Here is a 17,262-nt window from a genome sequence, read left to right on the forward strand (position 1 = left end):
AAACAATGGATAAACAAATCATTATTGTCGTTTTCGTCGGCTCTCGGATGACTTGTATAACCACAGATAACGTTCAGTAGTTGGTTGCCTCGGGGTGGGAAATGTCAGAGGTGGCACCTAAAGAGAATTTTTTTGGGGTGGGGGGTGGGGGGGGGGGGGGGTAAATATAGTTGTTTGGCTTGGCCGTGACTGTCATGATTCTGTTTGACCAACAGGTGGCACTGTAGGGTTCTCACTGCAGCTGCACACCGGTTGGTCATTATGTAATTAGTGCTTTAAAAGGACTCCCAGCGTCATTGTGCTGTTGGCTACTGTCATGTTTGTTTGATCCTCCTTGCTGCTGCCATGTTTTTTTGTTCCTGTTAGTTTTTTGCCACAGCCATGGTTTTGGTTTGTTACTCGTCAAGTTCAACTACAACTCGTTAAGTTCACCCTGCTCCACCCTCTTATCTGCTTTTTGGGGTCCACCACCACCACGCTACGTGACAGCGACTAAGCGATTGAATGAGTCTGCCACCAAGGATACAATAACAAAATCCCTTTCCAGTGGCTCTCAAGCTAACATGGCTCGAAATGCAATTGGCTGTGAGACCAGACGCAACCAGCCAGCACGACAAGAACACCCAAAAATGACCAAAAATCACGATACACCGCACAAGAGCTTCCACGCTTTCATGAATGAATGGTAAAGGCAGATTTGTATGCATCACAATTTAAATTCCTTCCCAGCTGTCTTGAAACCAATCCCATCCTCAGAGAGCTGACATATCTCGGATCCCCCCCCCCCCCAATTGTTTCCAATGAAATTACTGTGCTTTGTCACTCAATTAAGCCCAGCTTTCAATATCCTATGGGTGGGTGATGTCTGTTGGCTGCCAAAGCCGGATAAGGCCAGGTATTTGATGTCAGAACTGAGCAGCGGGGTCTGGTTTTGAGCCGTGTGGGCTCGCTTGGTGCTTGTCTAAAAGGCGCATCCCCAAAAGCTCTTTGGGAGAAAGCGAAGACGAGAACGGGAGATTGAAGTCAGTCTAATTCCGCCTCAGAAAATGGCAGCTGAGTTAATTAGCTCCGACCAGTTTACTGGCAAGCGGGGAACTGCCCGATCGCTCTGCGTTACACCAAAAAGGCGAAGAGAATCAGTGCCGCCTTTGGGGGGTCGGGGGGTGAAAAGAAAAGAGACTGGAGCCAAAAGTAGAACAAAATACTTCCTCACTCAAGTTTCTCATCCCTCGCGCACATCTGGGGAAGCCAGATAAGGAAGATGTCATAAAAAAAAAACAGTGATTGACATTGTGCTTATTATGCACATGTCAGAAGTCATGCAAATTGTTATTTTTATGTATAGCGCATGACATACAAAAAAAAAACTGATGCGAGCAAAGAGGAAGAAAGAATGCACCACTTGCAAAATGAAAGAGCCGAGGGAGAAAAAGATTTGTATGCGGCTTTACATAAATGGCAGGGACCATGAATACTCTTTTTTTTGGTTGTTTTTTTTTACCTTGCCACATGGACCCACGCATGGACTCACACAAAAACATGCCACTGCGAAGAAAGACAAGCCAATTGCAAAGTTTGTTTCACCCATTTAAATCTCGTAACCTCAATAACATTAAACAGTCACCAGCTATCGCATAAAAGTGATAGTAACAGATGCCATTTTGTGTACTTTTTAGATGCTTACGGAGAAGCAGAAGCTGATGCTTGGTGAGACTAAGGAAAGACAATCCTACCACAAAGTTAGTTTTCATCCAATGACATTTCGTAACCTCAACAACATTAAACAGTTCACAGATATGGCATAAAAGTGGGGTAAAGATGCCAGATTGTGTACTTTTTAGATGTTTACAAATAAGCTAATGCTTGCTCATGCTAATCTGATGTCTGGCGAGACTAAGGAAAACCGGTTTCACGACTTTACTAATGTAACATATCCACTTTGACACTTACTACTCAAATTTTTTTCTTTTTTTAAATTGCTGCTGTCGTTAGCAACGCTTGACGCGAATCGTCAGGTAGCGCTTCGGGGAAGTCAGTCGGCGAGCAGATGAATCAAGTCAAGAGCTTCGGACGGGGCAGAAGGTGGAGTCAGAAGTCAGTGAATTAACAATATCTTTTCCCAGCAGAGATCAATGATGCATTACCGCAAACAAGAGGGAGGAGGTGGAAAGAGAGACGTTGATGATCATTTGTATCTGCCTCAAACACACTTTCTCTTTTTTTTTTTTCTTCCAGTGAGATCTCGAAACCAAACAGGACTGCGGCAAACACGAGCTTCCAGCTCATCATCACCCTAAAAAAAAACCCACATTAGTATTCCAACGTAGCGGCCTCACAGGGATGACAAATGCTTTCGTCTGAATGAGCACACCGCGAATTAAGACCAGTCAGTATTTATTTATCTATTTTAAAGATAAAAAGGCCGACGGGGTCAGCTGATTTAGCCAAATATGCCGTTTGACCGCATTCAAAAAATACAGCGTCTGTATGATGTATATAAAATACATGACGACAAAGATGGTTGGAAGCTGATTTGAAAAAAAATAAATATAAATTGCCCCCCCCCCCAAAAAAAAACCCACATCCAGTCCTTCATGTCTGTATAATGTTGAAAAGTCAGTTGCTAATATGCGGCTACGGAGAAAAACAATAAACAAACAAAAAAAGAGCAACAGTCAATAATTAATTGTTAACAAGTTTCCAAACTCGAAGCTCTCTTTCTTCCTGAGTGCTGGCTCCTTTATTTATGAATGAAGAGCACTGCAGAGCTACCGCTCGGTCACTCCGCAAGATATTAGACCCGAAACTGAGTGCACTCGTTCTACGATAGCTTCTTAGTTACCAGAATTTTTCCACTGGGATCAATAAACCACCGCAAGTCTACTCGTCATCACATTAACCTTGGAAAGCAATGCGGCGCGGAGAGAACACTTATAGATCCGTACGTATATAGGCGATAAAATTTCAAACCTTCTCTGGCCCATCTGCTGCTGTTATACAAACAGATGCCGCGACGTTGAAGAAAAATATAGGCGCGTTTACTCGCGGTGTTTATTAGTCTCGTGTGGGTGTGTCGCTTTAACACTCCGTTAGCTATATGGTGCCACATGAACTAACAACTGAACAAAAACTAGCGATACAACAAAAGATTGTACCGTATTGGCCCGAATATAAGACGGTGTTTTTTGCATTGAAATAAGACTGAAAAAGTGGGGGTCGTCTTATATTAGGGGTCTAAACATTATACCCATTCACAATGCTAGATGGCGCCAGATAGCATTGAAGCGAATGCTGAACTTGACTACCAAGGCCAAAGTGAACCCCTGTCACGAAGAATAAAAATAAAAATAGCGGTAGCACGAGGAAGAAAAATAAAAAATAGCGGTAAGAAGGAAAAGAGAAGAAAATATATAGAAACAGAAAATGGAGAAACGTAGCGACAATCTAGAGAAAAGTGGGTCGAAGATCGGCCAGGTTAACCGGCAGCTGAGAAGTTACGATGTAATTTACATTTCAAAAACCCGAAGCCATTCATTTACGAATGTGATTGCACTTTAGTTTACATATTTAAATGTTCAGATATTAAGATTTGAATGAGGAAAATAACATGCTTTTTCTCTCAAATATATTGTTAGAATAATTTGTTTCAGCTGTACTGTAATTATTTTCTGTATAAAAATTAATTTGGTGTTCAAAAAGTCTTTTTTCAAACTTGAGTCTTAAAAAAGAGGGGGGTCGTCTTATAATCTTGTATTCGGGCCAATACGGTATTATTATTTTTTAAATGACCATATACAGACAGAAAAGGCCAGTCGCAGCATGGATATCTTTTTGTGGGGGCTTTCTAATAGATCACGAGACATTTCTTGGTTCCACGGATTCCCTGGAGTTCGTCGGACTCCAGTGGGGGAGGTGAAATTGCAGAAACGGAATATAGATTGACCATAACGCTGTCAACGGGGCGCCTCCGATTAGCCTCCACCCTATTGGAGAAGCATGATGCAGTGTGACACGGGGTGAGTGCTTGCGTGGGTCTTGTGAGGGAGGAGATGCTCAACGAGTGCAGTCTGATGCAGCTGAATCCACAACGTAGCACAAGAAATGCTGCTGCCGTTTTAGGTGAATGTACTATAATAATCAAATTGGGCGGTGACTAGCTATAATGTAGCGGAAGCACATTTAAAATAACGACCACGATGTGACCCACGAAAATAGTAATAAACTTTACAGAAGTTAAAATGACAATGGCGACGTGATGACTACAGTTTGGTTCTGCTTGGAATGATGTTTGACTTAATAATGACAGACTGGTTGGCCCTGCAAAATTTACTAGCGCACATAGCCCTGATTATTAACCAGTGAGTCGCAGATGAACTCCAACCTGGCTCTAAAATTTTGCCAAACAAATGACAGGAAGAGATAGCGACAGCGAGGAGCCATTTGGCACACACCTTGGAACCTGATCGAGTCACTTCGAGTCCCACACCCTAAGCAGCATCCAGACAAACTCGCTCGCAAACTGGCTTGTTTGGTGTCGTTGGCCACCTGTCAAGGAAGTGCATCACTCACCGCGAGGTGCGACGGCGGTTTCGTGGGCTGTGTCCTATAACTGAAAGCCGCTCTGAGAGCAACTACGGCGACGTTTTTTTTTTTTGGCTTCGCTCACAACTTGCTTCTCATTCATCAAAGGTGACGAAGAAGGAGACGGGAGAGGAGTGCCGAGCGCTCCCAGTGCAGCTATCATTAAATTAAAGTTCAACAGTGAACCTCATGAGTAATTCATGGCGTGCGGCGAATTCTTCAGTTGTGTGCAGAATATAAGAGCGCCTAACTTCTGGCACACGTCGTCTGCCGTGTTTGTTGATGTTGGGCTCACCCCCCCAGCATATACGTATGTTTTGTTTACATACGTATATAGAGGTACGTTAAATACGGGCTAGCTGTTCCGATTGAAGGAAATGGACCACAGTAAGGAGTGAACGGGAGCTCTGTCTGCTCAAGTCCAGGATATCTGGACTGCAGGGCTACTCGGGGTCTCAGGGATTCAGATCTCAGACCCTTTGGTTCAAAGCCAGAGGCCGTCTCAGGCAATCATATTTTTCCGTGTACCGTATTCCCTTTTAATAAATCGACTATCTTATTGATTGGAGTACTCAAAAGAGATGCTGCTCGTATAACACAAATGTCAGGTCAGAATTCAGCAAAGTGTCTTTCATAGACAATTTAGGCTTTTCAAAGTGTTACTGAAGGGAAGCAAAGGGCGAAGTGTCAATCCGCCATACCTGAAAGCGCACATTACGACCGAACAAAAAAGGTTACTCTGGATGGGGGGCGCGCGGTGAATTTGTTCATATAAGTGACCATCACAACAGTACTTTGCAGTAATTGGAGCTTCGCATGCGCTTTTCGATGCCTGACCGAAAAAACAAAAACAAAAACATGTAGCTTCAAGAAAAAGATTACAAATATTTTGTTGTCTCATCAAGGGGTAACCAGAGCACATTTTTGTTGTTGTTTCACTCAGGATGTCTAAATATGCCCAAAGGAATGTAACAACACGACGAGGCTATCGAATACTCTAGTTAAACATTCGAGAGTTAGAGTTGGTTTAAATACCAGTTTAACCCTAATACATCACAGGGTTATTAAAACCTTTGTCTGTATCGTAAATCCGATTAGTGCAGCATACATTAGTGAGTATCTTTGAACCTTTCAGCGATTGGGATTAGAATGACGATACAGTATTACGGCGATCATTGTGCCTCATTCTGCATTTGATGATTTTTTTAAAAAGAAAAACTATGAAACTATCAGTAAAAAAATATTAATTCAAACCTTTAGTGCACAGGTGTCAAACTCAAGGCCCGGGGCCAGATCTGGCCCGCCACATCATTTTATGTGGCCCGCGAAAGCAGCTCAAACATGTCAACTTCCATGATCCTTTCTAAAATGTCTGCCAACATTTTTAATTCTCATATGTAATAAATAAGAGATATACTTTCAGCATTTTCTTGTTACCAAACCACCTGAATTGTTAACGTAGCCAAAAATGCTAATCATGAAATTTCTCTATGAGCAATACCATTTCATTTATCTCAAATTTAAACCGAAATGTCACACGTTTGTCGTACACATATTTGCTTTCCGCATCGGTGAGCCATGTTTACATAAGCGCAAATGGCGATGGGGGTCAAAGGTTCAAGCAGATGCCATCCGATGATACGAACAAAGTGAAAACAGGACACTGAGTTCCTGTTCCTTAAGTGCAGAAGCAATTAGACACGTCTTGCTCCTTCCCTGCCTTCTTCCTCCTCCTCCTCCTCCTCCTCCTCCCGTGAACTGCATTGTCATCGTCAAAGCCTTTCCGCTCCACTTGGCCCGGACAACAGCAAGCAAGGTTGCCACAGACCTTTCCTGCTATGATCCCGCCAGCGTTAGCCAAGGTTGATGGAGGGCTCGATTAGGACCCTCAATGGACACCCATTAGGTCGTTATCCACACAAGTGTAAGAGCCCCGGAGCAATTCCCGCTTTCTTATATACATGATACGCGATCGGTGGCTGACGTAGACTGGCGCTATTCTGTTAGCTCATTTCATTTCAAGCATTCAACAAGCTATCATGCACACAGTACGACAAAAACAAATATTTTTTTTTTTTTGGACCCAGCTGTAGTTACTAGAGCAGGGAGTGTATAAACGATCCATGTCATCATAAAATTGGAGTCAACGATTCACAAAACTGCCTTAGGCAGTCGTGTACAATCCCCGTTGATTAGCCGTAATGAGTAGAACTCAAAAGTTGGAACCAACCGATGGCAGAGGACCTTCAAGATCCATAACATTTTCATTGCGGTGAATTCTCTCTCTCTCTCGCCGTTTGCTTTATAGCGGCGGTTCAGAACTAGAATTCAAAGCCGGAATGCTGCGTGGCTTGTGTCTGAGCATTGTAGTATTTTAAATGTTGTGATCTTTATGTTGGTGGTGCTGTGAGGTTTTGTCTGTTGCAAATTCCATTTTTGGGGGGTATCTCAATCAGTACCGCCACCCCACCACCCTGTGCTCATTTGCATTCACTGTACAACGTATCCTTTTCTTCCCTTTTTTTTCGAGAAACCTCCAAAGTGAAGAAAACTAGGCCGTGTTTCAAATTCTCCCTTCTCCTCCCATTCCTGTTTTTAACCACAGGTCTCACTTTTTGTCAACCTCCGACTCATTCTTGCATTTACTTAAAGTTGCTGGAGGAAAAATCTTACTTTTATTTTTCCCCTCGTGATATCTTTATGTAACGACTTGTTCCCTTTCTGCCTTTGGTACCACGTCCTACCTCGAATTTATCTCCTTCCCACTTGCTCCCACTTCCCCACTGTTGACAGTCTTGTCCCGGGTCCCTTCAGGCTAATCCTGCGGCGGAGCAGATGTATCCGCTCATTAACCTGGTACCACCTTCTAAGAGCCTCATTAAGTGTGACACTTGCACAAAAACTGGGGCAAGAATAACATATATAAGCATGTCAGGGTTGTTGTTGTAGTTGTTCATTTGTTTTGTTTTTGAGAGATAGCCGATTGGTAGAAGAAAGAAGAAATAGCTCGTAGACTCTTAAAAAAAGGACATTGTGGTACCCTTCACTCATTCACTCCCAAAGACGTTTTTAAACGTCTTTTCAGACTTGCTCCAGAATTGGCTGGTACTGAATGAGTTAAGGAAAAATGGTTCGGTACCCTCAAAGGTAATGCTTCCATCGACACACTAGTGACCTAACGCATTTGGAATACCTCACTGTCAATCAATTGCGGAATAACTTTTACCTCCCTTTGCCCCTCAACAGCCTTCCACTTTGTTTCATGATGATGATCGCAAATGAGCGGCGAAAAGAAAGCCAGTAGATATTTCGGACTTTCCTTCATGCCGCATCGACCTTCCGCCATTAACGCTTTTGACTCCCAACGCCACACGAGACGGCCACAACTCCCCCCGTTGTCCTCCTATCCTGCTTCCTCCCCAAAACGCCACTGCGGGGTGGAATAAATGAGCTCATTCATTGCGCTTGAAGCAATTTCATCGTTTTGCCGCCGACCACCCTTCCAATGTAAACAAGTCGAAAGGAGCGGTGCAGTCGGAGACACCGATTTACCGTTTCAGGGTGAGTTGTATTTGCGCGCTAAATCCGTATGGCGAATTTTCAAATGGCCTCTGCATGGTGTTTTTGGAAGAGAACAGCAGAGAGCAAGTCCCGGTAGTTTAAACGGCTGCACCAATTATGCTGAACGTCTAATCCGTCAAACACCGGCATGTCAAGAGACATTTGAATAGATCAGTTTCAGCATGGGAGAGCGACGCAGTTGGAGCTACAGTGGACACTGCGCGACGTGACTAGGGCTAACGGAACGGTGGTACGCCTCCCTTCTGTTTCGTTTTTGCCAATTTCTAACACAAACTTGCTGGAAAGTTGATTCCACGCAAAACTCTCAATCTCCAACTCCTTAATAGAGTCATTTTGTACCATCTCAGGGACTCCGCATCCGTCTCTAAACGGAAAAAAAAGCAAGGCGCAGACTTTCTAATGAGCAGTGCTGTCAGCACTCTGGTTTTATTGCTCGGTTTAAGTTGAGAGCGTAGCCGAGAACAGATGGCGTGTCCTAAAGTGTTGTCTTTTATCATCTGTCTATCACCTCTGTCATTAGCACTCTGTTGAATTAATAATGCAGAAACACTTGGGCTATAATTGGGGGAGAAGTTCCAAGTCATCGCAGTGGACATACTGATAAAAAAAAATAAGGATACCCGAAGTTTTTGTAACGAGCCATGAAAGTGTTTACGACTGAGAAATTGACCGTGAATCAACCTTGGCCCCGGCCCGCTTGTTCTTACCTTTCATATTCCAGGTTGTCATGATCACAACGGGCGTCTTTATGCTTTTCCCAGTCCTTCCCGTGGCGGCATGTCGTGAGCGACACAATGTCCTTCCCATTGTGGATGTGATGGAGAGCGTTTCGGGTGTCCGAGCCGATGCCCGTCAGGTAGCGCTTCCCTTTGAACATCAGCAGGTACTTCCTCCGCGGCGGGGTGGCGTTCCGGACCAACCAGCCTCGTTCTCCACCCTTCTGCGGGTGGTCCTTTGAAAAGAGCGGGATGGAGATGTCAAAACCGGGCCTGAAATGTTCCGTGTTGAGGCTGGCTCTGGCTAAGATGGCCTGGCCGATGTTGAAACCCAGATCCTCTGTGTAGTTGGGCCAAGTGCCCGAGTAAAGATTAAAGATCAGGTGATTGCGCCCGTCGTTCCAAAGAGGGTAACCCCGAATGCGTTCATCCACGTTGGGCACAAACTGTCCTGACAGCTGGTCTCTGTCCAGGGTGTCGATCCCGAGCACAAACAAACACGCCTCACGCGGATCGGACGTGTAGTATCGTGACTCGGCGATCGACGTCAGGATTTTTTTGTAGCTTTCGGAGATGCGGTCGTTTTTCTCCGATGGATAAACGTACACCCGGAACCCTTCTCTTCCTCGACGCCGACAGCGGGAAAAGTCAAAGCAGGTCTCCATGCGGCAGTGGCTGTCCTTGTAGATAACAGACCACGCCTGTCGCCGCTGCCGGGGCGACTCGGACGTCCCGGGGTCTGTCTGGAGCTCGTTCAGGTGAGCATAGCAGGGCAGGAAGGCCCGGTCGGTCCAGTTGGGCCAGGGTCGCATGACCTCACCCTGCTGGCCTGTCAGCATCCGGAGCAGACGTACAGGTAGCTGGACTCCCCTACCGAAGTAAAAGAGAACCAGCCAGCAGAATGTACACAAGCCCAGCAGAACATATTTCTTCCGCGCCTGCATGGGGGCCTGCCGCAGTCTATTTTTTTTTTCCTCCTCGGGTCTCTCGCTCACTTGTCCTTTTTTTTCCTCCCCTTTGCCCCTCAGCTTTGAAGCCTCACAGGGGTGCGAGCCGGCCTAGTGACTTCTAACAAGGAGCTTCTAAAGGAGGGCAATGTGTCGACAAGGACATTACCGTCTCCTCCAAGTGTGGCCTAGTCCACTTTGCCATTTAGGAGGACACAGAACCAAATTATTGTCTCCGCTCAGTCAGCCTCGGAATGTCTTCCCCCCCACCCCATTTTGTCGTCAGCGCTCAGATGCCAGTGCTCAGCCGTCTCGATTGAGGAATGCGGCGCTCCTGCCGATGCCGCGTGCGTTTCTTCCCCGGCGCAGCCTGCTCGATGGGAACGAAGGGTGATTTCTTCACTCTCTCCGGCCAAGCTTGCTGCCTCATGGTGCCTGGCGCAACTGCTGTCGGCAGGCCCCTCCTATGGAGAAGCAAACAAACAAGAATACAGATCAGTACACAGCGGGTCGCCACTCCTCAACCCAACAGACACCTTCTTATTTGAGTAACAGAAACTCAAATTCTGTCGAATGAAACTAAACAATCAAGAGGAGGTTTCGACTTCGTCCACAGGAGATTTCCAATTTTCCCCAGACTTGTGGTTAATATGTCCGCCTCGCATATTTCTCGGTTTAAGGGTTTCAAATGTCAGGTCTGGCCATCCTGTGTTGGTTCTTTGGGTTTTCTCCGACGTCCGAAGTCCACTGCTTGGGTCAAACCAGAAGAGATGGACAGATACAGATGTAAACACCCGTGTGGAATGCGCAGTCAGTATCTCATTGTTATTTTCTCCCCGTTTCTGCTTTAGAATACTGGATTAACTACCGCGCACCATGACACCGATTGGAGTTGAGGTAGAGTGGGGCGGAAAAAAGGGTCTTGAGCAGTTTCAATGGAAATAGGAGTGAAAAGAAGGAGTACTCTATTCGCTTCTGCTTTTCTGTGAAATTCTTAACGGTTCACATTTTTTTGTCGGTGCCCTGTACTCTATACATACAGTGTGTGTTTCTGTGTGTGTGTGTTTGGGGCGGGAGGGTTGGGGGGGCTTCACAGTAGAGGATAGTGTTCCTGCTGCCAGCTGACACACAAAGGCAGCTTTCAGGACTCACCTGCCCACGTCCTCCACCACTCATTCCCATTCCTCATTACTCAAGCCAAGAAGTAATGGCGGCCACACGGTGCGAGGAACTTGGATAAATAATACCTTGTCTGATATGAATGAGACAGCTATTGCCAACAACGGCTGTGAGCACTCTGGGTATGTTAACTGTATGATCCATTTTAGGGGCGGGTTTGGTTGAAAAGGGAGACAAAAGGAAATTGAAAGTGATATTACATTCGCCACGTACCGTATTTTCCGCACTATAAGGCGCTTCGGGGTATAAGGCGCACCTTCAATGAATGGCCTATTTTAAAACCATTTTATATATGAGGCACAGCACATTTTAAGGCACATAGAATAGAAGCTACAATAGTGGCTGCGGTTGCATTATGCCTCCACTAGATGGAGCTATGCTAAAGGAATACAATACAATACGGCTTGATTAATATTGAGCCTTCACAACCGCTGCAGCTGTAACAAAGCGCTTGACAGAACATTTAAAATACTAAGTCCAAGAAATGAGAGTATTGATCCACATACAGTATAAGGCACATCGGATCATAAGACGCACTGTCGGCTTTTGAAAAAACCGAATGCTTTTTGGTGCGCCTTGTAGTACGGAAAATACGGTAATTTGCTTCCATAAGTGACTTTGGAAAACTCGTGCTCAGAAACTACGGATGGGCGATCAACTGGTATACTGGACCGTAAATTCATGTATATTATACACGTGCATTGAACAGAAAATTGTCCCTCTGTTCTCTGATCTTTCAAACGCAGTTACGGCTTTGGCATAGCTGTCATTTGCGATATATTTTCAGCTGCTGCAGTTCCACATTTGCCGAAGCATAAAAACGAGTCAAACAAAACACTGTGTTTAGCTCCTTTGAAGTTGAAGTTGGGTGTGGCGTTCAATTTGGCAAGTTGGAATGAAAATATATTCTCAAGTGGTGTATTTCTGGGTGCGTACGCATGCGCTACCCAAACACCCGACAGAGATTTTATCTGACTGACAATTGAATTTTTTTTTCCCATTATCAGGTAACAGTTGGCGAGCCGTGACATATTTGTCAACAATTCACAATTGCTGAATGTAAGCATTGATTTCTCATTGATTTTATCCATTTTCCCATGCTTGGCATCTCACGACAACTCAAACCTGACACACAGGTGAGCCGCTTTGCTTCAATCTGTCACCAACAACGTCAAACACACATTCTCAATCATACTATTAAATGGGCAAAGAGAAAATTAAAAAAAGCATAGAGGGAGAAGTGAAAACGGCTCCGAGTGAGTTCCTCAGCGGTCCAAGGACAGATGCGCTTACGGATGCCCACGAGTAGCTGAGTGGCTCTCGTGGCAGGGGTCTGTAGGTCACACATCAATCACGGACCATTATGGCGGCGACAACCACTGGAGGACAAGCCACAAGGCTCAATAAATTGCGCAGAGGCGTGAAGGTGGAAAGAAGAGGTTCAAGGGGAGGTGAGCGAATGGGCAGCGACGATGCGTTTCGTCGTACAATGAATCCCAATAAGACATTCAAATGATTCATGCGCAATATGCAGGCCACAAACTTAACGTGTTTGTTGCTCCTTGGCTTCATGTTACGTGGATGGAGAATAGCGACAGCGCAGCACACGAGGAATATTTCACCGGTGGTAGATTCAACCTCTCCTTTTAATCTCGACCTTCAGGGCCACGATTTTTTTTCCCTCCCCCGATTGCGATTGGGCAGAACCATCTTATTCTTTTTTCAGGCTTCTTTTGTGTTCTTTGTTTCTGACCACAGCCGGCACCGAGTTGCTCATTGAGATAATGAGGAAAAGGTGAGATGGCTCGACAGAAAGCAGGGCCAGTATTTTATTACGACGGGGCCATTATTGGGGCGCTGAAACGTCAGGCAAGCGACAAGAATGGAATGGCCTCACGCTCTCGACACATGCCGAGTCTGTGACCTAATACAGTTCTGCCCAGCGTTTGGCTTGTAAACATGATGCCCCGCCCCCCATATGTTCGAAAAAAATCCGACTAAACTATTTAAACCAGATTATATTTTTATTGCATCATAATTCACGCTGGTTCGTTTGATGAGAAAAAAAATATATTGTACCCAATGTGAACCAAATCTAAAAACCAAGGTAACTGTGATTTTTAGTGGACCGTTAATTCCACCGTTCTACTCCGCGCCCCCTGAGCGCAATCATGACAACGATGTGGCCCGTCTTGAAAACATGTTTGACACCCACTGCCAGGTGAGCAATGGAAGCCAACCGCGGCAATGGCTAAATTTGATGCGGTTACACCAAAAAAAAACCCAAAAAAACCCCAGCATGACTCATACCATTGTTAAATCACAGCAGGCGTTTAGGTGACTTTGCGTGTCCAAATCTCGATGTAATCACACATCTGGCCCTATGTTTGTACTGGCTGAGATCTGCCCGACGTATTACTTCTGTGAAATGAGGTGTACTGAAAAAGAAAAAAAGCAAAACACAAATCTTGTGGCGAGCGAGGCCCGGTTAAAATTAAACTCGAAGATTAAAGGCTGCAGATGTGACAGTTGCGCGGGGGAACTAGAGGCTAACTGGACTGAGTAATTGCAGAGGTGCCCAAATTGGTAGCCTATGTACAGTATATGCTGCATAGAATGTGTCACAAGTAAGATCAAAAGTATTCCGAAAGATGACCGAGTTGCACCACGTGGCACAGAAACTTTCTTTCTATGGGTCTCTCTTCAGAAGCAATTTGCCTCGCTAGACTTTAAGACACTGGACATCATAAACAGAACAAGTAACACATGCAGTTCATTAGCAATTTTAGTTTTTTAGCTTTTGGGTTAAAAACGGTTCACAAACTTGATATTCTCCTTAATTCTGACTTCTTAGAAATATGAACTATACTCACGCCCTATAGGTTTGTAGTCGAGAGCCCCTGAAAAATTCTGATGTTTATGTCGTCATGCTGCAACACAACGGCCCCCCCCCCCGATTGTGCCTCTAATTACAAGCCGAGGTTGATGAATTAAATCGCAACAATTTGTTCCACTTCAACGCCACGAGGGGTAATTAACACGACGTCTAGGATGGGCGGGAAAAAAAAAAAACAATCTCGAAGGATGAAAGCGAGAAACTAGGCGGTACGCCTGTATCGCGGTGGAGCAGGCCTGACCCTGGCAATCGTCTCTGAGCATACGCCGAAATTTTAAAGCCGAGAATAGACACGCGGCGGCTCAAAGCAGAGTTTACTAAACATGCAACTCATCTCATCGAGCTACAAACAATCAGACTTTGACATCGGTACAGAGTCAAGACGCGGTGTGAATACTGATAACACGCTAAGCGGCCCACTGTCGTTACCGCTGTCCCTGAAAGGGTTCAAATAGAAGGATCAAAATCATACATCGGAAACGCTGCTGCGTAAAGCAATGGAAGGATTTGTTTCTGCAATTTTTAAATGGTGAGCGTCGTCCATGTCGGGACACATTTGGGAGCTTCCTTTTTTCCACGAGGGATGGCGTGTTACAAAACATCAGGTGGATGTGAAATCCCCATTAAGATGAAGAGTTGTCGTATCCAAAGAGACATCTCATCAATCAGAGAAAAATGGGCGCGCGCCAGCTGTCAGGATCCGCCTTCCCACGAGAGCACCTTTTACTGCAACTATTTATTCCAGGAAAGTCTTTGCTCATCTAAAAAGCACAACAGGTGAGTTGTAATTCATTGCCAAATCTAATTACGCCATACTGTGTGTGTGTGTGTGTGTGTGTGTGTGTGTGTGTGTGTGTGTGTGTGTGTGGCTCTGGGATTTTCAAACTGAATAAAATGCGGGTATTTTATGCTCCTCCCTTTACTATACAGTACTCCCTTTACTTGATGATGCAGAATTCCAAATAATGTGACACTTTAACCCTTTGAGGGACAGCGGTTAAACTACAGTGGACAGCTTATCATGTTATCAGGTTACAGGTTATCATTATTGGCCGATGAAAGGGTTCAACTCCACAGGTCTCACACACCTATGCAGAATTAGAGAGTCCAGATACTCACCAGACACAACATTAGGTACACCGACGCAATTTAATGAGATGCAATCCAAAATGATTGACATTACTTTAACATCTAATTCATCGATTAATCAAAATAATCACCAGATTAATCGATTATTATAATCAGTGTTCGTCGCGGCCCTACTTACAAGTGAAAATCATGTGTGTCGCTATAATTTTCCACAATGTCTGCTGCTCCAAAAAAAAATATGGTCCATCCATATATTTTATGTATCGCTTACCCCAGCGGTGTCAAACTCGTTATTGTCGCGGGCCACATTGTAGTTACGGTTTCCCTTGGAGGGACGTTATGAATTTTGGGAAACCATGTAAGTGTTTAATTCCCTCCACATATTACATACACAATTAATTGATCAATAACTATTTTTACAATCAGAAGTCAATCATAATGACTGTTATTGCGGATTACATATGACAATTTGAAGTTTTGGTTCAGACTTCAGCAAGCATCATGGAACTTGACAGGCTTCAGTGGCTTTTGCGAGCCACATAAAAGGGTGTGTCGGGCCAGATATGCCCCCCGGGCCTTGACTTTGACACCTGTGGCTTACCCTGTTCGGGAGCTGGAGTCTCTCCCCGCCGACTAGGCAAAAGGCAGATGACACACAGACTTAAAAGATATCTTGAATATTTGTTATTTTTGTTTTCAATCCACGTAGTGCCTCGCGTAAAACAGATCAATTCGGGTCTGGTTCTCCGAGCAACATGATGTTGAAAATATGTGACATGGTACTTGAGATCAGGTGGCAGTAGCGGGTCCAGTTCGGAAGAACCTCCACAGAACCAATTATATAGCTGCATCATGCTCCAAAACGTCAATAATACTAGACAGGATTCCAGCCGAAATGCTTCCTGTGTTCAAACAGAAGCTACAATAGTAAGCCCGTATCCACCTCTTCCATTTGAGCACCTTGGGAGTCCATAACAGCAGTTACCTGCATGAATGCAAATCAAGAGAGCACGGTGTTGTACTTGAGTTGAGGAAGAAGCGGACATAATACTGGGCGGGTGCGTTGTTGTATTTCGGGATGCTGCCGCAAACAATACGTTGTTTTGATGACTGAGGTTTTGGTTGATACACTTTGCAGTTCAATCTTATGATGCCCATTGCAGTGTGCCGACAATGGATACGCGCGTGGGAAAGGGATGGGAATGATTTTCAAACAGACAAGACAACCAACCAGACTAACGCTGTAAAACTTGTCACGGAGAATCATTTTAAAAGGGACACAATTTAGATCGATCCACACGGCACAGCATCCAAACATCAACACATTGACAACAGACATCTCACGCACACAAACACACACGAGATCCCACTTCCTCCAACACGCGCGGATCTTACCGGGTAGCCAGCCGAGCTCTAGTGCGTCATTTTCCTTTTTACGCCACGTCCGAACATTTGACAACGAATTCAACAAACGAACGCGGGTCCCTTCGTCGCGATATGAATGGAGAAGATGAGCTTGAAATGATCCATTTTCCACATCCACTACGGTAGCCTTTGGAGACCCGCCCCCGGGCGTCCGTGATTGGTCCAGACGCTCCTCCGACGTCTTGACTGTACAGTCAAGAAGAAAAGAAAAAAAAACGTTTGCATACACTGCGACCCGGTACTGTTGGTTCTCTGACCCAATTACGCACGAGAAGCGAAGTGTTAAAGAGGAGCCTGTTAATAAAGAATAATGCCTATTGCAGGGATGGGCGATTTAAATGTTGTAATGGGCCACAATTCTGACCAAATTGCTATTTTAAAATGTGCAATTAAAACAACATTTAGTGCAAGAACTCAGTTTGTACATGTCCCCCCCCCCACAGAAATCAATTTACTGTCCTCAAAATTTCATTGTTACTGTTTATCCTGCATATCATTGCATATCAATATTAGGCCTATACTCGCGTAGTAAAGCGCAGCGTAAGACCTAGTGCAAAGTTTTGTTGATGCTTGACGCGTCCGCGAGGTTCGAATGGATCCACCAGGAGAAAGTGCAACCAAGTTTAAGTGCAATTAAAAAATATCGACCATCCCAGTGGTGATTTGTGAGGACAATTTCAATATCCAATGTGTAGAATTTTAGTGCCATTTAGCGGTGAACTCAGAGAATGCAACGACCTAAACCCGAAGGAGGCTGTTGTATGTAAAACAGTACTGTACAGTTAAATATCGTCAACGTCCTAAATAATGGTTCGAGTTACCCCCCCCGCCCCCCGCAAACACACAC

General features: G+C 44.9%; 1 protein-coding gene across 4 annotated transcripts in view; it reads right to left on the reverse strand.

The window, feature by feature from the left end:
* The window catches only part of ext1c (exostoses (multiple) 1c), a 51,157-nt gene that overhangs the window by 19,899 nt on the left and 13,996 nt on the right, over positions 1-17,262 (reverse strand). The window contains exons 1-2 of one of the 4 annotated variants that reach the window (XM_086136313.1): positions 16,386-16,550; positions 8,871-10,290 (exon numbers count right to left, since the gene is read on the reverse strand). In XM_086136313.1, the coding sequence (XP_085992439.1) occupies positions 8,871-9,823 (953 nt within the window). In that variant the 5' untranslated portion in view covers positions 9,824-10,290; positions 16,386-16,550. Of the gene's footprint in view, positions 1-8,870; positions 10,291-13,315; positions 13,862-16,385; positions 16,551-17,262 lie in introns of those variants that run through there. The other 3 variants (XM_086136316.1, XM_086136314.1, XM_086136315.1) reach the window with 3 other exon arrangements.

The sequence above is a fragment of the Hippocampus guttulatus genome, chromosome 18 (genome assembly GCF_054856545.1).
Source record: "Hippocampus guttulatus isolate MCC_2025c chromosome 18, RoL_Hgut_1.0, whole genome shotgun sequence".
Taxonomy (NCBI): Eukaryota; Metazoa; Chordata; class Actinopteri; order Syngnathiformes; family Syngnathidae; genus Hippocampus; species Hippocampus guttulatus.